This window comes from Oncorhynchus clarkii, chromosome 15, assembly GCF_045791955.1.
Source record: "Oncorhynchus clarkii lewisi isolate Uvic-CL-2024 chromosome 15, UVic_Ocla_1.0, whole genome shotgun sequence".
Classification (NCBI taxonomy): domain Eukaryota; kingdom Metazoa; phylum Chordata; class Actinopteri; order Salmoniformes; family Salmonidae; genus Oncorhynchus; species Oncorhynchus clarkii.
The window spans coordinates 22,106,992-22,132,095 of record NC_092161.1 but is presented as its reverse complement, the minus strand read 5'-3'; the positions used below and the strand labels follow the sequence as shown (position 1 = coordinate 22,132,095).

Genomic DNA, 25,104 nt, shown 5'->3' with positions numbered 1-25,104 from the left:
ATCAGAGACGGGGACAAGTGTTCAGGGACCCCCCCAAACCCCCACTCTCACCCCACACTTTGAACCCTATCTAGTTGCCTCCAAGCTGCCTTACAACAAACCCCATCAGGCCAGCAGGACGTGGAAACAAGCCCTGGAGGAAATGGAGCGTGGCGGCCCCTCGGGGAGCGCCAGAGGCAGCTCCTTAGGCAGATGGATACAACCACCAACTCCAAACAGTATCCTGCTGAGAGGATACTGCGAAAAGTCTAAACTTTTATAGAAGAAAGGATGTTTTTCCAAGAGATTAGTTTTTGCATGGCTCCTAATACCAACAAATAGAGTTTGAAGTTGAATGGAAGCCCAGGAGCTTTTATGTTTAGACTAGAGCAGATCTTTTATTTTTTTTTACTTTGAGAAATGTATTTTTCTTTGGCTTTGTTTTGTTATGTGCTGTGGTTCTAGAAGAATTGGGCCCACCATGTGAAGCCCAGAGAGTTTCCCAAGAAACAGGAGTCGAACAAACCTTTAATTATGAACACTGGAGCAATTAGTGAAAGCGGGAAGGCATTGGGATGTGTGAGAGCCCCCCCAGGAGCCATCAAATCTGAGATGGAGGCAAGAGAGGATATAATTACATAAACACGATATGAATTCTTCACATGCCTTGGGCTGCGCTTCCTTTTTATTGGTTTAATCATTGGAGGCGTCTTTAGAATATATTTTTTTGCATCTGGTCTGTCTGAAAGGGTGCAAAGAAGTCCTATTTAATTGAAGGGCTTGTGCGATAAAAAAAAAAAATGTAATCTCGCTTTAGTTCACAGCTATGCAATGTGGGTATGGCAGCTCATTCCTGAATGAATGGCAAATTAGAGAGACTTAACGACAAAGTGGATTGTTGAGTAGATTTACAGTCTGAACTGTTGGCTGGATTCTAACCCAAGCTCTTGTTTTGGGTTGTGTAAAGTCCCAAGTTGTTTTCCATTGTGGCTAACAATAATGCATATTACATGCCTCAGGTCAAGTGTAGTTTATTCACAGTCGAAATGTGACAAACTATGTTCTCTGCACTCCATGTCATGGATTTGTAATCAACATTCTACTTCTACGAAAACATGAGATGTGGGCTATATAGTTTGCAGCTATAATTAGAAACAGGGTTTTAAAACAACAATATCCAAATGGATCCAAACCTCTTTATTCTCCATCAGAGTGGTGGTACTCAAAGAAAACCCCTCTCCCCTGCCGATTTGGGCAACCCTGACTGAACACTACTAAGATCGCTCTCCCCTTAACCCTCATGTTGTCAAACCGTTTGCACACACTGTATATAGATTTTTCTTTTTTCTATTGTGTTATTGACTGTACTTTTGTTTATCCCATGTGTAACTCTGTGTTGTTTTTGTCGCACTGCTTTGCTTTATCTTGACCAGGTTGCAGTTGTAAATGAGAACTTGTTCTCAACTGGCCTTCCTGGTTATATAAATGTGAAATAAAAATATTATTAAAAAAAACACACAGACCTCCCCAAAGTTGCTTTGAGCTTTCAGAGACCTGTTATCTGGGTCACACAGGTGCTGTTCAGATTTGGTGTTAACCACCACGTTTTGCTACAGCGCCCCCGTGGTTTGGGAGGGGGTAGTGGAGGTGTGTAACTACTAGCTAGCCAGTGCCCTGAGGAGCAGTGCTGTGGGGGAGACAGCGTTTGTTTTTCTTTGCGGTTGCGGGCGGTTGAGGGAAAGGACTGGATGCAGCCAGAGGGATTAAATGGAAGGCGACTGCCGGGCTCTCTCCAGGGGATTGGATGGAAAACATTTAGAGTGAGAGACGCCGTTGACCACTGACCACAGAGCCACCCGCCCACCTCTCCCTCAACGCCAGTCTGGTCTTCTTAACACTGCAGACACTCTCTCCTCTGTCCTCTCAGCTCCCTCCCTCTCTTTTTCTTATTTTCTGTGGTTCCTTAACCTTTACTTTTCCTGCATTCAAAAACAGACCTCAATTAATTTAAGTTAATCAGTTCCTGATTTTGGTTTCTTTTCTTAGTTTCCTTCTCTTTCCCTCCCTCCCTGCATGTCCCATTTAGTTTCCTCAGTCATTCCTCAGTCATTTCCTACTACTAGAGCGTCCATACTGTGTGGGGGCTAATGGCAATAGCACCAGGACACTAAAGCCACATGTTGCGCAGGTGGAAACAAGAGAACAGACAGCAATAATACCTTTCCGAGACCCCCCTTCTTTTTCTCTGTCCCTTTCTGTGTGTGTCTCTCTCTCTCTCCTTCGGTCGTATCGCCCACCAGGTTTTAGTGAATCATCAGAGACATTCCATTCTCACGTCTACAGCATACTTTCACAGGTCACCACTGTCTCTAGGGCTGCTCAGTGTACTTTCCCACTGTGTGTGTGTGTGTGTGCGTGGTGGTGTGTGTTTGTATGTGGATACTAAAGACCTCAGGTGTCCAGTGCAGCAGGATCATTGACATTTATAGTCACAATTTTTTAAATCAACGGTCCTTTGTAAATGCAGTCATTTGTGTGGGGGTTATGAGTGTGTGTGTGTGTGTGTGTGTCTGTGTTGGGGGGGGGGGGGGGGGGGTGCATACACTCGCACTGGCTTTGTGACCACATTCTGTGGTTGTGCTACAGCATGTGACCACTGTCTCTGTGCTGGAGGTGTGCATCTGGTCAGTCCACCCTAACTCTCCCCTATAGACCCTACATATGTTACTGTATTTCACCTACTGTTAGCAAGACGTTGCTAATGTTCTCTTAATGCTACATCTTCTGGAATACTCTCAGGAGAAGCAACTCAAACATCCCCTTCATGCCTTCTCCCTCTAGAGCCCAGGTCAGTTTAAACAAGATGGAAGTGCTCAACGGACCATCAATTGCATTTCAAGCCTCCATCTTAAACCCATGGGTGCTAAGTGAGATTTGGAATACCCTGGCCTCTCCCCTTGAAAGAACTGTCACTAGTGTAAACCTCCGGCTGACCTCTGAGCTGCAATTCTCACTACAACTTGTGTGTGTTTGTGTGCCTGCGTGCCCGGTAATGAACCATTCACTGTCAAGAGGCATCAGAGGCCACGTCAACATTCGGGCTGCTGATGTGAATAAGATCTTGTTGGTTTCCTGTGTGTGTAAAGGTGTCCGCATACTTCCCATCAAAGTCTACGCCCCTCCGTTGATATTCTTCAAATAATTGTTTGTTGTCATTCAACTAGAGAGTAATTGTCTTTATACAACAGCCCAAAAAATGACTTGAGAAATACTGCACCAAACAACTTATTAGTATTTAAAAATAAAATTAGGGAGGGGAGGGGGGGGGGGGGGGGGGTGTAGATCAGCTTTAATATTGCAGATAGATTGTAGCTTCCATTCTTTATTTTTACTATTTTCTACATACCCCAACTGGAGTAAACTAATGAACAACAACACTTAGACTTCTAGTTTGTCTCTTCACAGCAAAATATGCAAAGCTGGGAAGGTTGTATCACCCACATACAGTGGGGCAAAAAAGTATTTAGTCAGCCACCAATTGTGCAAGTTCTCCCACTTAAAAAGATGAGCGAGGCCTGTAATTTTCATCATAGGTACACTTCAACTATGACAGACAAAATGAGGAAATAAAATCCAGAAAATCACATTGTAGGATTTTTAATGAATTTATTTCCAAATGATGGTGGAAAATAAGTATTTGGTCACCTACAAACAAGCAAGATTTTTTGTTCTCACAGACCTGTAACTTCTTATTTAAGAGGCTCCTCTGTCCTCCACTCGTTACTTGTATTAATTGCACCTGTTTGAACTTGTTATCAGTATAAAAGACACCTGTCCACAACCTCAAACAGTCACACACCAAACTGCACTATCGCCAAGACCAAAGAGCTGTCAAAGGACCAGCACCAGGCTGGGAAGACTGAATCTGCAATAGGTAAGCAGCTTGGTTTGAATAAATCAACTGTGGGAGCAATTATTAGGAAATGGAAGACATACAAGACCACTGATAATCTCCCTCGATCTGGGGCTCCACGCAAGATCTCACCCCGTGGGATCAAAATGATCACAAGAACGGTGAGCAAAAATCCCAGAACCACACTGGGGGACCTAGTTAATGACCTGCAGAGAGCTGGGACCAAAGTAACAAAGCCTACCGTCAGTAACACACTACGCCACCAGGGACTCAAATCCTGCAGTGTCAGACGTATCCCCCTGCTTAAGCCAGTACATGTCCAGGCCCGTCTGAAGTTTGCTAGAGAGCATTTGGATGAACCAGAAGAAGATTGGGAGAATGTCATATGGTCAGATCAAACCAAAATATAACTTTTTGGTAAAAACTCAACTCGTCGTGTTTGGAGGACAAAGAATGCTGAGTTGCATCGAAATAACACCATACCTACTGTGAAGCATGGGGGTGGAAACATCATGCTTTGGGGCTGTTTTTCTGCAAAGGGACCAGGACGACTGATCCGTGTAAAGGAAAGAATGAATGGGGCCATGTATCGTGTGATTTTGAGTGAAAACCTCCTTCCATCAGCAAGGGCATTGAAGTCTTTCAGCATGACAATGATCCCAAACACACCGCCCGGGCAACGAAGGAGTGGCTTCGTAAGAAGCATTTCAAGGTCCTGGAGTGGCCTAGCCAGTCTCCAGATCTCAACCCCATAGAAAATCTTTGGAGGGAGTTGAAAGTCTGTGTTGCCCAGCAACAGCCCCAAAACATCACTGCTCTAGAGGAGATCTGCATGGAGGAATGGGCCAAAATACCAGCAACAGTGTGTGAAAACCTTGTGAAGACTTACAGAAAACGTTTGCCCTCTGTCATTGCCAACAAAGGGTATATAACAAAGTATTGAGATAAACTTTTGTTATTGACCAAATACTTATTTTCCACCATAATTTGCAAATAAATTCATAAAAAATCCTACAATGTGATTTTCTGGATTTTTTTCTCATTTTGTCTATCATAGTTGAAGTGTGCCTATGATGAAAATTACAGGCCTCTCCCATCTTTTTAAGTGGGAGAACATGCACAATTGGTGGCTAACTAAATACTGTTTTGCCCTACTGTATGTTATGTCAGAAAAGGCCGTTATAAATTCTTCTGTCCTGGTTAAAAACAAGTTGTCATCCAATAGGCTTTGATTCAATTTCCAATATCCTCGCCCACGTGGAAATTCTGTAAGAGTAATATATATGCTAATTATGTGATGGTCCAACTGCATTCTGAGCCCTATCAAAACTTTTTCAACTTTTGGTACCAGAGAGAATGACATAAAAATATAATCAAGACAACTAGCTTGATTAAGCCTCCATATATCCACTAGTTCCAATATATCCATGACATTTGTGATTTCCTTAACATCTTAGTTAGATGTAACCAAACATCTTAGTTAGACATAAAATTGCGCGTCTAAGACCTTCCTCAGCAAAAACGTCACAATTAATTACATATTTCTTGAGTTATCTTAGATTAATTCTGACTATTTTGAAGAAGTGGTTATGGCGTCTCAAGCTGAACAAACAGTACTATTGATGCTTTTTTCATGTTTTTCAAGCTACGTTCTTTTAAGGGTGTATGCGAGCACACTCCTTCTATTCGCATAGCTGAGTTCGGCTAGGCGCCAGTGGAAGGCTTAAGTGGGGTCCTGGCCTTGTGAGTCCTGGCTGGCTGCAGATGAGACCTGAGGTGAAGTGAGGCGCATCTTCCTCCACGTCCTCGCGCTCCCCCATCTTCCATGGTGTGTGTGTGTGTGTGTGTGAGTGTGAGTGAGTGAGTGAGAGTGCGCGCTAGTCTCTAAGGGGGTAAGCTCTGGTAAACCCCTAAAGCAGTGAGTATCTCTCTGTGTGTCTCCAGGGGGCAGCTCGTCATTGAGCTTTCCTGCTGTCTTACCAGGGGCGGACTGGCCAAGGTTAGTCAGTCAATTGAAGCCTCAGTAGTTGGATGGGAACAGGGGTCCCGCTTCATACTGTCCCTTATTCTCTGTGAGACCCTCCAAAGTGTCTCTCCTCCCTAATTGGGAACACATATGCCAAGATGTACTATGGGTACCCTTGACCCCTGTTTGAAGAGGGGCGATGCGGCGGGGGGGGGGGGGGGGGGGGACTCCCTATGTCTCTAGGAGAGAAGCTACTGTCCCACAAGAAAGTCTCTTCATGTAGCCTCCATACTGAAGTACTGAACCTCCTTATAGTACCTCCCTTGGCCCTCCCCCTCTCTCCACATCCCTGCTCTACCATTTAATTTACTCCTCAGATTTGTTGGGGAGGGCTGGCGTGGCGGAAGTGTGGGCTCTGTGTCTGCACCTCACAAGGGAACGCCGCATGGAAATCCAATCAGAACGGGAGAGCGGGACAGGACACTCCATCCCGACTGGACTTATACTGTACTTATGTGGCGGGAAACACACAGGCAGTGAAGCCAGTCCTGGGAACTACAGCGGTGATTGTGTGTATGATGTGTGTGTGAGACTGAGCATGGTTAGTGGCACGAATGCCATCAGTGTGCAGGGGAGCTCACTGTGGTTCTTGCTTCTCTCTCTCTCTCCCTCTCTCTCTCTGTGTGCTATTGAACTGTGGGGAAGTCCCCGAGCGAAATGGCAACCAATTCCCTGGGGAACGCATTATTATTGCAACGCATGTTGCAGTTGAAAGAGGGAAGCTCTGTTGGGAGGCAATAGTTGATTTTTGTCATTTGTAGCCTCTGAAGTGGTCATTGGAACACAGACTGAGTTTACAGCCCTGAAATCATGGGTTTTCACTTCAGACAATAACAGGGAATTTATTTTAGGAAGCTGTAAGCCACAGCCCTATTAGTCCATATGCATAAATCACATGTGATGCTTTGAAACCCTTTTATGGTGTACCTCAGTGCTGTGTCTGTGAATGAGATATTGTGTTGACCACTCAACTGCATAGGAATACATGGAACGCCTAAGTAACTAACCGCATTACAGTATAGCAGGCGGAAGTCCGGTTTTACTATTATTTATTTTTTTTACTATCCCTGTGTGGCCTCTTCATGTCAAGCCCTGTTTGTTATGCTAGCTGAGTTACATGTTAACATCCCACAGTCAGTAAATCCCCATAAAGTCAGGGGAATATTTTTAAAATCTAGAAAACTGTAACTGTATATAGTTGGTCAGCTTTTCCTGTCGGTACATCATTTTTTTTGTGTTTAGCCTCAATTATTTGGACAACTCAAAGTAAGATATGTTTACATACACAGACTTTGCAATATGAAACCCAATACTATGTGTCTATGTTAATGAAGACGGTTAAGATTAATTTGACATTGTATACTAGTGGGTGTGGAGGGATACGAGATGCATCAAAAGTCATCCTGCGTTCTGCTATCTCTCCTGTTCAGTTGAATCCCTAGGTTTGACTGTTGCATGTCTCAGCGAGGTCTAACCAATGATCTGATTTACAGTATGTGTGTGTGGCTCTAACCTGTGTCTCTGCCCTGTGTGTGTTTGATAGTGGAGGACGATAGAGAGCTGTCGCCACACAGACGGCACCACAAGGAGTTCAAGTTCAACCTGTCCCAGATCCCAGAGGGAGAGGCTGTCACCGCCTCCGAGTTCCGCCTCTACAAGGAGTGTGTGAGCCGGACCTTCCGCAACGAGACCCTCCTGCTCAATGTCTACCAAGTGGTACAGGAGCACCCCAACAGGTAACACAGCCACACCGATACCCCCTGCATTCACTCACAGTCCAGGCTTTAGAATATGTCAATCTGGTGAGAATATGATCATATATTCAATCCCTTTTCACAGTCAAATAGCTTGGTGCTTGCTAGTGTTATATGCATGGGTTTATATCAGGGTTATCTTGTTGTCAGTTGTACTGTTTGAAAGTGCTGCAGCGATGAGATGTTATCACATATATTTGAGGTATAGTAGTATAGTATGTGTAAGGGCTGCTGAGTGAAAATCCTCCATAAAACACGGGCAGACCGCTATGGAATCCTCTCTCTAGTCCCCATCTGGTTGTGCTTCCAATTAGCTGTCTAACACTGGGATGACATGAACAATACAATACCAGACCCTAAGACTAAGTGAACACTGAGATATGATGTGAGACCATCCCATTCCCAACCTCCTGCTATGCCGTCCTCCTAGTCAGTCCTGAGCTTGTCCAGATGAGGGGGAAAGTATACTGTATGCAAAGGGAGGACTTAGCTACATGCACTTCTCCAGCCATTGATTACATGTTAGTGTAGCGTGGGCAGCATCCTCTCCCGGCCTGGGAATTGATAGGGTGTTGGTGAATTTAGTCCAGGCTCCTCTCTCTGTCGCTGTGGGAGACAGACTTCCAGCTCTGGTTTTCTGCCATGTATTTTTTGTAGAATGAGGCATGACCACAACGCCTTACCGAAATAGCCTGACTTTAGTAGAGTCCAAAAAAGAGTAGCAAGGCCAAACATTTACATTGTGGCTGCTGGGAGAGACGTCCCACGCAGAGACAACGGCCAATGAGATAGCTGGAGGCTATATACTTTTTTTAAACAGTGACCAATAGGAGACGATGTAAGATTATGCAGTTGTTCATTGAGGCACTTTTCAAAAGCCACAAAAAGTTGCATAATATGTCCCAAAATGCTTGTCCCATGGCTTTGTAAGATGGGGGTCTGTCCTCTGTTTTCCTCCTCATGTGTAGTGATGTAGTTGTATTATTACATTTGCCGTATACGTTTTTGGTCGTCTACAAGTCTACAAGTCCTCAATTCGATTACAGTTGTAAAGACAGTTGCTCTTTTTGCATTTTTGCTGGATTCTTATTTTCCTCAAAGCGTTTCCATGTCTATCATGAGGTACTTGTTTGCCACATTCCTTTATCTTTACAATAGACAGTTTGTGCTCTGCTGCCGACATTTTTATCAAAATGTTTTGATATTTCGGAGATTAAAGGGGCCAATATCTCCAATTACTGTATTATTGTAGGACAAGGTTTTACCTTGAAGCAAATTATATAGTTTGGTTCGTGGGCTCCCCGAGAAACTCGATTTGTGCTTGCAAATTATAAATACTTGTGTGGCTTGCAGAACACATTTGCTGACAAACAGATTCATTTGCAAGTTGTTAAAGTCTTGGAAGTTATAATTGCTTTGATTATAGCTCCTAATCTTTAATAAGCAGATGGGGTAGTGAAAGCTTGCAAGTAGGGCTGAACAGAGGTGCAACTGCATATCATTGCCAAAATACATTCTCTGAAGTTTCATAAAAAGCCTCAAGATAAGCAAAAAATATAAATCCTTACGTAAGGATTCATTTGCAACAGTAATGTCCCTGGTAGTTGTTGTTAAAGTCATGCAGGCGGTCTACAAACTCTGGGGCTTTCCGCTCCTCCTCCCTTGTTCACAGTTAAAAAGGCTTCTGTTATGACACTCAGCAATAATGATAGGCTGTAGAATTATACTACAGTATTCACTTCATTGGGGTGGTTTGTTTGGCAGTACGCAAGGAATGCGAGGTCTTGCAGATAATGTGTTGATTGCAAAGAATGTGGCCTTAGTCAGTGCAAAAAAGGTCAGGTTAACATGCACTGGTATGTGTTTGTTTCCTTACTAAATAACATTACTACGTCGTTTCATATTCTCTCTCAACAACACCCAATATGTCAGTGCACATTTAGCACGGTGTTCTTGAGAACTGTGACGTAATTATTTTGTTTACAAGTCTTGTCACCAGTCTAAAGCTGAATGTATGTTAGAACAGTACAAGCCGTCTAAACAACAGGCCGATATGGTGCGTTTTTAACTGCATTCATTTGACAGGGCCAGTAAAGGAGATTTATTGGTACCAAAATACACAAAACGTTGACATATGACCTTATTATTCCAGTTCATTTAAGCAGTCAATAAGAGGCTTTACAATAGGGCTTTAGTGCCACGCCCCCTGCTGCTCCCAGATGGACACCCTGCCAGTCCACAGGCTTTAAAATGGCTGCCTCGATCAGAATGAGTCAGCACTGACCCTCCGGACCCACGCTGTGCCAAACGTGTGAACTACCTGAGGGGGGCATTGGGAATGGCCTCATATGGAAGCCCTCAGAAACACTCTCATTAATGAGCAATAACGAGGGGCTGCCGATGCATGACTGCAGGGGCATTCCCGGAACACCTGGGAGTTTGTGGGGCTTTGATGTGTGGCCTGGGGAACGCCCGGCGGACCTGCGCTGTGTCTTTACAGTAATAGGGATGGGGACAGACCTCTTTTCTCTCCTTCTTCTTCTCTCTCTCTTTCATTGGGTTGTTGTTGTCTTTTGCACCTGAGACCTAGCTACAGTTAGTTATACAGTGGGGCAGGGGATGGTGGTGGGGGGATGTTACGAAGTAGAGGAATGTTATACAATGTAAAACAAAAATGTCCTATGGGGCTCAGTTGGTAGAACATGCACACAATACTGTAAGTCGCTTTGGTTAATATAATATTATATATTATTACAAAGTCAAGTCAAGTGTCCCATAGACTCTTGATGTGCAGAAGTTAATGTCAATCAGAAGCATGCCAAAAATGTATTTAACATATTTTATTTAACCAGGAAGGTCCATTGAGGTCAGAAGGCATCTTACTCATGTTTACAGTATAGGAATTAGCTATCCTAGTGTATAGTGCCAAAATCCCTGAATGGAAGCTGTACGAACACATGAAAGTCATACTGACATGATACAGTATCTGTTATGGTAGTGTACCAGTCTTTGATGTACATTTGTATACTTCTCTGAAGATGGGAAAGCTGCTAGCTGCCCCTCAGTCATGGCTCCTTGTTGTGAACCGTGTCCCCAGGGAAGCAGACCTGTTCCTGCTGGAGTCTCGCAGGCTGTGGGCGGCCGAGGAGGGCTGGCTGGAGTTTGACATCACGGCCACCAGTAACCTGTGGGTGATGAGTCCCCACAACAACATGGGCCTCCAGATCAGAGTGGAGACCAGCAGTGGTGAGCACAATGCTAAATTAGAAACATATGCTAACAGCTAGCATTGGAAACATGCTAACTAACTTTAGAATTTTCATCATGAAATGTAAACAGTAGTGGGCAATAATAGTGTTTTTTTATGTGTCACAATGCTGAAATGAAAAGGTTGATATCTTTGCAAATCAAATACATTTATTTGACACAAAACATCCATCAAAGGAAAAATACAGACATTTGTCACAAATATATCAGTAGAGTGTATGATACTCTTCCAGATAGAGTACGCTCAGTAAACTGTAGCCCATTCAGTATGTCCAAGTGATTGATGGCTGGCCTCTCTGGAAAACAGGGCGGAGCATTAGCTCCAAGGAGGCGGGGCTAGTTGGGCGTGACGGAGCGCTGGAGAAGCAGCCCTTCATGGTGGCCTTCTTCAAAGTCAGCGAGGTGCACATCCGCACCGCCCGCTCCACCAACAAGAACCGCAACAAGAACCGCAACCGCCCCACACAGCCCCAGGAAGGAGGCTCCAGGGGCCCAAGCCCAGCAGGTGGGTCCATAGTTTGACTAACTCCCACTTAAACCCTCAAACGATTGTGCTGAGTACCGACACAAACTGTACTGTGCTGGCTTGGATTTATTTTTTCTACATTGTCCTTTCCAGCGTGGTTCCAGCAATTATGGTGGATGCGCTACCAGGCTAGTTCATTACAGCTCAGTAGTGTGACAAGTATATAACAGTGTGAGGAATGGGTATTGCTTTGTTTTACTTGCTCGCTCAATTCAGTATGTGGAAAATGTATTTTGATTTGTACATATTATTCACTATTGGAACATCAATCATAAAGTCAGCTGGGGACTTTAACAAATCAAATATGAGGAAAATGCTACTGAAATTCTATCAACACATTGCCTGTATTACTCGTGCTTCAAAAACACCATTGTTAATGTCCCTTCTGGGATGGATACAAGGCCCTTCCCCGTCCCCCTTCAGCAAATCAGATCACGACTCCATTCTGCTCCTCCCTTCCCATAGGCAGAAACTCAAACAGCAAGCACCCGTGCTAAGGTCAATTCAACAATGGTCTGACCATGCTTCAAGATTGTTTTGTTCACGCGGACAGGGATATGTTCCGGGTTGCCTCTGAGGATAACAGTCATTAAAACTCATTTTTCAACCACTCCACAAATTTCTTGTTAACAAACTATAGTTTGTTATGACACTACTTTGTGCATGACACAAGTAATTTTTCCAACAATTGTTTACAGACAGATTATTTCACTTATAATTCACTGTATTCACAATTCCAGTGGGTCAGAAGTTTACATACACTAAGTTGACTGTGCCTTTAAACAGCTTGGAAAATTCCAGAAAATGATGTCATGGCTTTAGAAGCTTCTGATCATTTGAGTCAATTGGAGGTGTACCTGTGGATATATTTCAAGGCCTACCTTGACATCATGTGAAAACCAAAAGAAATCAGCCAAGACCTCAGAAAAAAATGTAGACCTCCACAAGTCTGGTTCATCCTCCAAACGCCTGAAGGTACCACGCTCATCTGTACAAACAATAGTATGCAAGTATAAACACCATGGGACCACGCAGCTGTCATACCGCTCAGGAAGGTGACACATTCTGTCTCCTAGAGATCAATGTACTTTGGTGCGAAAAGTGCAAATCAGTCTCAGAACAACAGCAAAAGACCGTGTGAAGATGCTGGAGGAAACAGGTACAAATGTATCTATATCCACAGAAAAACAAGTCCTATATCGACATAACCTGAAAGGCCGCTCAGCAAGGAAGAAGCCACTGTTCCAAAACCGAGATAAAAAAGCCAGACAACGGTTTGCAACTGCACATGGGGACAAAGATCGTACTTTTTGGAGAAATGTCCTCTCGTCTGATGAAACAAAATGAGAACTGTTTGGCCATAATGACCATTGTTATGCTTGGAGGAAAAAGAGGGAGGCTTGCAAGCCAAAGAACACCATCCCAACTGTGAAGCATGGGAGTGGCAGCATCATGTTGTGGGGGTGCTTTGCTGCAGGAGGGACTGGTGCACTTCACAAAATAGAGTGGCATCATGAGGCAGGAAAATGATGTGGATATATTGAAGCAACATCTCAGGACATCAGTCGGGAAGTTATAGCTTGGTCGCAAATTAGTCTTCCAAATGGACAATGACCCAAAGCATACTTCCAAAGTTGTGGCAAAATTGCTTAAGGACAACAAAGTCAAGGTATTGGAGTGACCATCACAAAGCCCTGACCTCAATCCCATAGAACATTTGTGGGCAGAACTGAAAAAGCGTGTGCGAGCAAGGCCTAGAAACCTGACACCAGCTCTGTCAGGAGGAATGGGCCAAAATTCACCCAACTTATTGTGGGAAGCTTGTGGAAGGCTACCCGATACGTTTGACCCAAGTTAAACAATTTAAAGTCAATGCTACCAAATACTAATTGAGTGCATGTAAACTTCTGACCCACTGGGAATGTGATGAAATAAATAAAAGCTGAAATAAATCATTCTCTCTACTATTATTCTGACATGTCACATTCTTAAATAAAGTGGTGATCTTAACTGACCTAAGGCAGGGACTTTTTACTTGGATTAAATGTCAGGAATTGTGAAAAACTGAGTTTAAATGTATTTGGCTAAGGTGTATGTAAACTTCCGACTTCAACTGTATACACTGACACGGTGACTGAGTTCATCAGGAAGTGAATAGGTAATATTGTTCCCACTGTGACTTTTAAAACCTACCCAAACCAAAAACCGTGGATAGATGGCAGCATTCGTGCAAAACTGAAAGTGCAAACCACCGCATTTAACCACGGCAAGTTGACTGGGAATATGGTTGAATACAGTGCAGTTATGCACTCCATAAGGCAATCAAACAGGGAAAACGTCAGCACAGAGACAAAGTGGGGTCGCAGTCCCAAGCTGTGTCCTCAAAGCATGTGCAGACCAGCTGGCTGGAGTGTTTACGGACATATTAAATCTCTCCCTATCCCAGTCTGCTGTCTCCACTTGCTTCAAGATGTCCACCATTGTTCCTGTACCCAAGAATGGAAAGGCAACTGAACTAAATGACTATCACCCCGTTGCACTCACTTCAGTTATCATGAAGTGCTTTAAGAGGCTAGTTAAAGATCATATCACCTCCACCTTACCTGACACCCTAGACCCACTTCAATTTGCATACAACTCCAATAGATCCACAGACGATGCAATCGCCTTCGCAACTGCGCACTGCCCTATCCCATCTGGACAAGAGGAATACCTATATAAGAATGCTATTCATTGACTACAGCTCAGCATTCAACACCATAGTACCCTCCAAGATCATTATCAAACATGGGGCCCTCTGTCAGAACCCCGCACAGTGAAACTGGGTCCTGGACTTCCTGAAGGGTCGTCCCCAGGTGTTGAAGGTAGGAAACAACACCTCAACTATGCTGATCCTCAACACAGGGGCCCCACAAGGGTGCGTACTCATCCCCCTCCTGTACTCCCTGTTCACCTATGACTGCGTGGCCAGGCACGCCTCCAACTCAATCATCAAGTTTGCAGACAACACAACAGTAGTAGACCTGATTACCAACAATGACGAGACAGCCTACAGGAAGGAGGCGAGGGCCCTGGCGGAGTCTACAAAACGAAGGAGCTGATTGTGGACTTCTTGGATACAACAGAGGGAGCATGGCCCCATCCACATTGACGGGGCTGCAGTGGAGGAGGTGAAAAGCTTCAAGTTCCTCGGCGTACACACCACTGACAATCTAAAATGCTCCACCCACACAGACCGTTTGATGAGTAAGTCACAACAGCGCCTCTTCAACCTCAGGAGGATGAAGAAATTTGGCTTGGCCCCTAAGACGCTCACAAACTTTTACTGATGCACCATTGAGAGCATCCTGTTGGGCTGTATCGCCGCCTGGTACGGAAACTGCACAGCACGCAACCGCAGGGCTCTCCAGAGGGTGGTTCGGTCTGCCCAACGCATCACCGTGGGCACACTGCCTGCCCTCCAGGACACCTATGGCACCCGATGTCACAGGAAGGCCAAACAGATCATCGACCACCCGAGCCACGGCCTGTTCACCCGCTATCATCCAGAAGGTGCGGTCAGTACAGGTGCATCAAAGCTGCTATCTCAAGGCCATCAGACTGTTAAATAGCTGTCACTAGCCTGCTACCGCACCGTTACTCAACCCTACACCTTAGAGACTGCTGCCCTATGTACATAGACATGGAATCGCTGGTCACTTTAATAATGGAACACTGGTGACTTTAATAATGTTTACATACTAATTTCATATGTCTATACTGTATTTTAGTCAAGGCAATCCTATTAAACTATTGCCGTATATATTCTATTCTACAGATATACTAAATATTCTATCCACATGTCTATAATGTCTATACATCCCATCATACATATATACAGTGCATTCAGAAAGTATTCAGACCCCTTTTTCCACATTTTGTTACTTTACAGTCTTATTCTAAAATTGATTAAATAAATGTTTTTCCTCATCAATATACACACAATACCCCATAATGTCAAAGCGAAAACAGATTTTTAGATTTTTTTGGCAAATTTATTACAAATATAAAACAGAAATACCTTATTTACAAACTAAGTATTCAAACCCTTTGCTTTGAGACTCGAAATTGAGCTCAGGTGCATCCTGCTTCCAATGTGATCATCCTTGAGATGTTTCTACAACTTGATTGGAGTCCACCTGTTGTAAATTACATTGATTTGATATGATTTGGAAAGGCACACACCTGTCTATATAAGGTCCCACAGTTGACAGTGCATGTCAGAGTAAAAACAAAGCCATGAGGTTGATGGAATTGTCCGTAGAGCTCCGAGACAGGATTGTGTCGAGGCACAGATCTAGGGAAGGGTACCAAAACATTTTGGCAGCATTGAATGTTCCCATGAACACAGTGGCCTCCATCATTCTTAAATGGAAGAATTTTGGAACGACCAAGACTCTTCCTAGAGCTGGCCGCCCAGCCAAACTGAGCGATCGGGGGAGAAGGGCCTTGGTCAGGGAGGTGACCAAGAACCTGATGGTCACTCTGACAAAGCTCCAGTGTTCCTCTTTGGAGATGGGAGACACTTCTGGAACAGGGGTGGGCAACTCCAGTCCTCGAAGGTCTGATTTGTGTCAGACTTTGTCTCCTTCCCTAGAAAAAACATCTGATTAATCAAATTGCATTCTAAACTGAAGATCATGATCAGGTGATTATTGGAGTCAGGTGTGTTAGCTGGTGCTGGAGCAAAACGTTGTCACCAATCAGGCCTTCGAGGACTGGAAATGCCCACCCCTGTTCTAGAAGGACAACCATCTCTGCAGCACTCCACCAGTCAGGCTTTTATGGTAGCGTGGCCAGTCCGAAGCCCCTCCTCAGTAAAAAGCATATAAGAGCCCACTTGGAGTTTGCCAAAGGGCACCTAAAGAACTCTGACCATGAGAAACAAGATTCTCTGGTTTGATGAAACCAAGATTGAACTCTTTGGCCTGAATGCCAAGCGTCACATCTGGAGGAAACCTGGCACCATCCCAATGGTGAAGCATGGGGGTAGCAGCATCATGCTGTGTGGATGTTTTTCAGCGGCAGGGACTGGGAGACTAGTCAGGATCGAGGGAAAGATGAACGGAGTACAGAGAGATCCTGCAACAGAGTGCTCAGGACCTCAGACTGGGGCGATGGTTAATCTTCCAACAGGACAACGACCCTAAGTACACAGCCAGCACAACGGACAAGTCTCTGAATGTCCTTGAGCGGCCCAGCCAGAGATCGGACTTGAACCCGATCTAACATCTCTGGAGAGACCTGAAATAGCTGTGCAACGACGCTGTCCATCCAACCTGAGCTTGAGAGGATCTGCAGAGAAAAATGGGAGAAACTCCTTAAATACAGGTGTGCCAAGCTTGTAGCGTCATACCCACGAAGACTCGAGGCTGTAATTGCTGCCAATGGTGCTTCAACAAAGTACTACAAATAAAATGTTGTACATTTTATAATAAGGCTGTAACGTAACAAAATGTGGAAAAAGTCAAGGGGTCTGAATACTTTCCCGAATGCACTATAATTGTACTCCTGATTCTGACATTGCTCGTCCTAATATTTATATATTTCGTAATTCCATTATTTTACTTTTAGATCTGTGTGTACTGTTATTGTTGTGAATTGTTAAATATTATTGCTGGAGCTCGGAACACAAGCATTTCACTACACCCGCAATAACATCGGCTAAATATGTGTATGCGACCAAAACAATTACATTTTATTTGAATCAAACCCAACTGCACCTTACAATTATCCCACAACATCACACCTTACACTCACACAAAGCACAAGACAATATCCAAACATCTGCAAGCCGAACAGGGAAGCTCTCAAAGCACCAGATTTCAGTGTAATTGACGGGGACATCGGAAAAAATAGAGTCAGAGAGATGGAAACTATCCCTCATCATTTGAGAGTGCACTTTACAGTACCTGCCCTCTGTCCCCTCTTCATACTTAGCGGCTGATGTTATGAACAGGTATGCAGGCAAATTAAATTAGGCTCTAATCCGGCTACTCATCAGCCATCATCCCCTGGCTCCGTCATAACACTAGCATAACGTTAGCCTTTGCTGAACATAAAGCTGGCCCTGTGAGGGGGGATGCCAGTGCTTTTACAGCAGGAAGAGCTGCGGTTCAGAGGACTTGTGACTAATACAGTGCCTTGCGAAAGTATTCGGCCCCCTTGAACTTTGCGACCTTTTGCCACATTTCAGGCTTCAAACATAAAGATATAAAACTGTATTTTTTTGTGAAGAATCAACAACAAGTGGGACACAATCATGAAGTGGAACTACATTTATTGGATATTTCAAACTTTTTTAACAAATCAAAAACTGAAAAATTGGGCGTGCAAAATTATTCAGCCCCTTTACTTTCAGTGCAGCAAACTCTCTCCAGAAGTTCAGTGAGGATCTCTGAATGATCCAATGTTGACCTAAATGACTAATGATGATAAATACAATCCACCTGTGTGTAATCAAGTCTCCGTATAAATGCACCTGCACTGTGATAGTCTCAGAGGTCCGTTAAAAGCGCAGAGAGCATCATGAAGAACAAGGAACACACCAGGCAGGTCCGAGATACTGTTGTGAAGAAGTTTAAAGCCGGATTTGGATACAAAAATATTTCCCAAGCTTTAAACATCCCAAGGAGCACTGTGCAAGCGATAATATTGAAATGGAAGGAGTATCAGACCACTGCAAATCTACCAAGACCTGGCCGTCCCTCTAAACTTTCAGCTCATACAAGGAGAAGACTGATCAGAGATGCAGCCAAGAGGCCCATGATCACTCTGGATGAACTGCAGAGATCTACAGCTGAGGTGGGAGACTCTGTCCATAGGACAACAATCAGTCGTATATTGCACAAATCTGGCCTTTATGGAAGAGTGGCAAGAAGAAAGCCATTTCTTAAAGATATCCATAAAAAGTGTCGTTTAAAGTTTGCCACAAGCCACCTGGGAGACACACCAAACATGTGGAAGAAGGTGCTCTGGTCAGATGAAACCAAAATTGAACTTTTTGGCAACAATGCAAAACGTTATGTTTGGCGTAAAAGCAACACAGCTGAACACACCATCCCCACTGTCAAACATGGTGGTGGCAGCATCATGGTTTGGGCCTGCTTTTCTTCAGCAGGGACAGGGAAGATGGTTAAAATTGATGGGAAGATGGATGGAGCCAAATACAGGACCATTCTGGAAGAAAACCTGATGGAGTCTGCAAAAGACCTGAGACTGGGACGGAGATTTGTCTTCCAACAAGACAATGATCCAAAACATAAAGCAAAATCTACAATGGAATGGTTCAAAAATAAACATATCCAGGTGTTAGAATGGCCAAGTCAAAGTCCAGACCTGAATCCAATCGAGAATCTGTGGAAAGAACTGAAAACTGCTGTTCACAAATGCTCTCCATCCAACCTCACTGAGCTCGAGCTGTTTTGCAAGGAGGAATGGGAAAAAATTTCAGTCTCTCGATGTGCAAAACTGATAGAGACATACCCCAAGCGACTTACAGCTGTAATCGCAGCAAAAGGTGGCGCTACAAAGTATTAACTTAAGGGGGCTGAATAATTTTGCACGCCCAATTTTTCAGTTTTTGATTTGTTAAAAAAGTTTGAAATATCCAATAAATGTCGTTCCACTTCATGATTGTGTCCCACTTGTTGTTGATCCTTCACAAAAAAATACAGTTTTATATCTTTATGTTTGAAGCCTGAAATGTGGCAAAAGGTCGCAAAGTTCAAGGGGGCCGAATACTTTCGCAAGGCACTGTATCTGCCTGATCCCAGCGCAAATTTGACAGATGAGGCCCAGGCTAATACTAAGCCCTTATGGCTAGGGTCACGGGGTCAGCTACTCAGCTTTGTAACCATCAGATAAAAACCCTCAGAACAAAGCAGGACAGAGGAAAACGGAACAGAACAGGCTCCCAGAACGGAACAGAACAGGCTCCCAGAACGGAACAGAACAGGCTCCCAGACCAGTCTGCTGGTGCTCAAGCTAATGAGGACAATCTGTTGAACCAACGTGTCCTGAAGGATTGGACTTTATGTAACCCAAAACATCAATCCCTCGGCCTCGCCACTTGGGATGTCTGGAGCGTAAATATTTAGATCCCGTGCGGGAAGTTGCGAGTCCCTTGCAACAGCAAGTGGCGATGATCAGGCAGACTAGTGAGGCATATGGTTCCAATACCGCATCACTCACTCATTTCACAGGCTCTGAGGAAGAGAGGAAGGATGGATGGATAAAGGGAGCATCCTTCTTCTGTGCTGCTCTGAGGGAGAAACAAATAGGGACAGTGCCTCATTGTTTAGCATCTGATGGGACCACCATCGCCCCGTCTTTACAGTTTCCGATTCATATTAACAAATCAATGTAGCTACACACCAGAATAATAGTATGCTTAATGCTTAAGAACACAACAGCCAAGTCATGAGCTCTGTTCCAACATCCACACTAGCATGCCACTTAAAATACATGCCCAATATATTGCTTCATTCTAAGTGGTATGCTAGTATGGATATTGGCAAATAGCCATGGGCTCATCATGTAGGTGTCTTGGTGTTAGTTAGCCTACGATAATACAAGCAGAAAACCCTATCCGACAAATGAAATCACACCTACATACTGAGTTCCTTTGAGAGGGGACGTTTGTACAGTAACTGTACGCTTGGAAATAAAAGAGAGAGAGAGAGAAAAAAAATAACAGTACGACACCTTTAAAGGTAATTTGGGGTTTGGGGCGGTAATGGAAGCCGGGCTTGGCCCTTTAACGACCATCCAGGAGGAGTATCACTGCAGCCTAGCCGGTCGTGGCCCCAGACCTGTCCCAGACCTGTCATTACCCAGGCCAGTCATTAGCCGCTCGCTAAAAGACTGACCAAGTTAACAGTATTGCTTAAAGAATTCTAATAACACGGCGCTGTCCAGCTGTGTGTTTTCATCTCTGCCTCTCATCCTCCAGTCTCCCTTTGTTTACTGTTGGTGTAATTAGACATTGGCGAGCTCTGCAGAGGGTTTAATAACCTCCCTGATGAAAGACAGGAAGAAAGATAAACTTCAGTGGAAGAGGGAGGGAGGGAGAAAAAACCCGGCATGGACACAGACAGACAACAGTCACATTTTCTTCATGGGAGTTTGAAGAAGCTAGCCCGTTCTCTCTCTCTCTCTTTAGGAAAACCCTGTTCTTTTGGGAACGCCACGGCCTATTAGCCCATCGTTCCATCACCGCCTCTCGACAGGCACAGCTTGTGTAATTGCTACTGTAAAAAGGGGCCGTTTTGAAAATGGCCTCTTTTTTTTTTTTTTTTTTTAGAAAGTTTCGGGAATAAACCATGGAATTACTGTGTTCAGTCCTGGAGATTGAGGCTTTTGGTGGAAGGAACCCATTTAATGTTGTATATGCGTCACTCCCCCCCGGCAACAGTGTAGTGATCATTTTGTAATTGGCTCCATTGACTTCTATATTTTTGGAATGACAAGGGATAAATGTTATTTATTGACTTTTCCCTTGTCAGCACCTTTAGCTCCACTGTTTTAAGGCCCTTTTGAATTGTCGTCTATGGTAATAAGGAAGCCAGGTTTTTCAGGTTAGAAGCGTATTAAAGCCCCTTGGGATCCATGCTCAGCGGTAACTGTGGTGGATTTACATTTTACAGGCAGGAAGGGGAGAGGTGGTTTATGGGTACCAAAACTCTGGCCTTTACACTCACTCAATGAAAGTCAACAGTAAATATCAGCTTGACTGTAAATACGGATGGTTATAAAGACAGAGAGGTGCAAGGAAACAAGGTGTATGTGTATTCCTGTCTGTTAGAGTGTGTCTGTGTGTGTGCCTGCATGCACGTATACACATACACAAAGTATGTTTCAGAGCATGGTGTATTTATTTACTTTATTGTGTGTATTCAACCTTCAGAAGAACTTTTCCACCTGGTCACCCAAGTCCTCTGTTCCCCTTAGTCCTTTCAGACATTGTCCTGTTACATGTCAAACTGTACCAGGGTGCTTGTTAAAGCAGCTGCCCAGGGCAGGGGGGGGTTCAGTGACATGGTCCCGTGACACGGTCCCCACCCTGTGATTTGGCTGGGAGCTGAATGTCTGGGCCATAAAACAGGGCCATCGGGGCCTGTGTGTGTGGAGGCAGGTAGCTAGGTCACACCATGCCATGTGAGAGGAACACTAGCCCTAGGGGACAGGGGTTAAGTACCCTTTCGAAACCGGCTCCAGGACCTCAGTGAGAGGCAGATTTATCTCTGTAAATATTTACCTTGCAGAGGCACAGCCGAGGTGGCGGGGAACCCAGACTGGCCCGGGGGCTGACGGGCTAGGCAGGCAGGCTGACCCAGAGGCTATGGCCGCCCTGCACTGCATTAGGACAGATACTGTAGCTACACCCCTCATCTATCGCCCCCATAGCTACACAAACCATCAGTAGACACCCAGCGAACACGCACACGCACGCATGCACACACACACACACAGGAAAGAACACGGGAAACACTAGAGTGTCTCTGACGGTAACATCCTGGATGACCTCTCAACCCTGACCTTATGACCAGATGCCACATTTTCTGTTTTCCAACCTCGGCGTGAGTTAACCCCCGAGTCAGGTGACTGCTGCACTTATGTTGAAGTGTTTCCTGTTCCAATGGGAAGCGAGTGGCGGGTATTTTTAATTACCATGTTTCAGGGCAACTCTCTCTCTCTCTCGCTCTCTTTGCTCGCCTTGGGTCGTCATTGGGAGCAAGCACACTTGTCTGGGCTTGTTATGTTTATGTGAATTTAATCTAATTAGTAATTACATCATGTCATTACAGTTATGAATCCACATTTTTTGAATTTCATCCTTTTTTCTCCCCAATTTCGTGGTATCCAATTGTTTAGTAGCTACTATCTTGTCTCATCGCTACAACTCCCGTATGGGCTCGGGAGAGACGAAGGTTGAAAGTCATGCGTCCTCCGATACACAACCCAACCAAGCCGCACTGCTTCTTAACACAGCGCGCATCCAACCCGGAAGCCAGCCGCACCAATGTGTCGGAGGAAACACCGTGCACCTGGCAACCTTGGTTAGCGTGCACTGCGCCCGGCCCGCCACAGGAGTCGCTGGTGCGCGATGAGACAAGGATATCCCTATCGGCCAAGCCCTCCCTAACTCGGATGACGCTAGGCCAATTGTGCGTCGCCCCACAGACCTCCCGGTCGCGGCCGGTTGCGACAGAGCCTGGGCGCAAACCCAGAATCTCTGGTGGCACAGCTGGCACTGCAGTACAGCGCCCTTAACCACTGCGCCACCCGGGAGGCCTATGAATCCAAATTATGGCTCTCTAATAACGGCATCTGAGTGGGTCGGCTGAAAACGAAACAAATAAAAGCGTTCATTTTGGCGGCCTGGTAGGAGCCTGCACTGTGTAGATTGCTCGCTTGCATTGATAAATCGGAGAGTGGAGCCACTAGGTCATAACACAGTACAGTAAGGGCCATGAGTTAGTTCAACTCACCACTCCACACCCAGCTAACTAAATAAACTGGTTTAATGACTGGGTCCCGGTCTCCAGGAGGGAACAGACAGGGCAGGAGGGGGTCTGTGAGTGACTCGTCCCTCTCCCCCATTATTTTGACAAACACACGAACAAAGAGATGATCCTCTCTGCCACCCCTGATGCCCACCTGGGCCCCAGACTGTATGGCATATAGCCTGGCATGGTTTGCCCACTGTTGGCTTTAAGGGAGCTCCTACAGCAGGAAGTAATGCCACTCTGTGCCGATATCATAGCTCTCCTCACACTCTCTCTGTTTAGTAGGAGAGGGGGACGAACGCAACAACAAAAAATCAGCAGGTGGACTCTCAACGTCGTCAGTGGAAAGTCTGAGTCACCCGTTTTGACTTCAGAACGCCGGCCAGTGCCAGCAATGACCTTCCCCTCTGAAACACCATACCTGTGGTTGACACCCGCTGAGTCGCTAACTCTGTGACTCTGCGGCTGGTTGGGACGAGAGGGAGATAATTCAAACAAACTGCGGAGAGAGGAGGGCAGTTATAAACATGTTTGTCATCGGCGTCCGACCCAATGCTCCCAAAAGCCGACCAATTCATTTTGGCAAGCTTTCAAATGAATTTATCTTCAAGTGAATGTGAGGCACATAAAATAACCCATTACACAAATGAACCCATGTTACTGTGAACTGGTGTAACACCCATACGTGTCATACTACCCAATACGATATATGACAGCGGAGGCATATGATTCAACCCTGACTTCTAGTTCTTTCTTCCCATTTAGAATACAACAGCAGTGACCAGAAGACAGCCTGTAGGAGACATGAGCTCTACGTCAGCTTCCGGGAGCTGGGCTGGCAGGTAAGGATCAAATATACACCCCCCCCCCCCCCCCCCCCAGTAATTGCAGTGACACACTGGTGGACTACATTACCCACAATGTCCCATTTGTTCAGAGTAAAGAGAGTTCAAAACGATACAGACATGAGTCAAACATCACAGGTCAAAGAGAAGGTCATTGAAGACTACGGTTGCAAAAATATGGTAACTTCCCAAAAATTCCCTGGTTTTTCCAGAAAACCTGGAAAGAAGGAATCATCAGGAGAGAATAAACAGAATATCCGGAATCCTCCAATCATGATTTCTGGGAAAACCTGGGAATTTGGAGAAATTTACCAGATTGTTGCAACCCTAGTGAAGACATTTGGTAGGTGAAAGCAAACCAACAAGCAGGCTTTTGTACCGATTGAATAACCTTTTAAAGAAGCATTTATAGGCATTTGGTAAGAGCTTAAGTGGCCTGTGAACTCTGTCAGGTCACTGGGTGTGTTGGGTAACAGGGGCCGCGAACAGTTAATGGAGGGGAAAACATGCAGCCACCTAGGTCCTGCAAAACAATCAACCCCCTGTTAAGACAGCACTGACATCTAGAGGGAAGATGCCAACACACACACACACACACACACACACACACATAGGTCTATACACACACACACAGAGAGAGTGAGAGACTGTAGCAAAACAGCCTGCTGCCTGAGTGATTCCACAGGCACTTGTACATTTCTGCACTGATCTGTCCTAGGAGACCCAGTTGAGACTGAAGGTTGTGAAGTAGGACGCTACAGTCCAAAGGGGTTTAGACCTTATGCGAGTATAAATGCCCTCTGACAATGCTGCGGCTGAACTGGCACTGTTTATTGTACCCATTAAAACACACAGTACCTTTTTGCCACAGGATTCCGTTTCCAGAGTCTTCAGAACACATTGTAGACCCGGGTTTAGCCATAGTAAATGTATCCCTCTTGTGATTGTATCAGGACTGGATCATTGCACCTGAGGGCTACGCAGCCAACTACTGTGACGGAGAGTGCTCCTTCCCCCTCAACGCCCATATGAATGCCACCAACCATGCCATTGTGCAGACACTGGTGAGCACTCCAGGAATTGAGCTAATACATTGCTAATAAAGAGCTATATCCTAATTTTCATGGAACCTGAATTTTCATGCAAATCTCCCATTGATGTAAATGCATATTTGATTTGTAAAACAAATGTTTCAAGTGCGCACTTCACGTTAGGAAAGTGACATGGATCCTTCAAGCTGTGCTT

General features: G+C 44.9%; 1 protein-coding gene across 1 annotated transcript in view; it reads left to right on the top strand.

Moving 5' to 3' along the window:
* The window catches only part of LOC139367046 (bone morphogenetic protein 6), a 40,237-nt gene that overhangs the window by 13,568 nt on the left and 1,565 nt on the right, over positions 1-25,104 (top strand). The window contains exons 2-6 of the mRNA XM_071105006.1: positions 7,462-7,654; positions 10,770-10,918; positions 11,247-11,444; positions 23,780-23,856; positions 24,813-24,923. Coding sequence (XP_070961107.1) covers positions 7,462-7,654; positions 10,770-10,918; positions 11,247-11,444; positions 23,780-23,856; positions 24,813-24,923 — 728 coding nt within the window. The remainder of the gene's footprint in view (positions 1-7,461; positions 7,655-10,769; positions 10,919-11,246; positions 11,445-23,779; positions 23,857-24,812; positions 24,924-25,104) is intronic.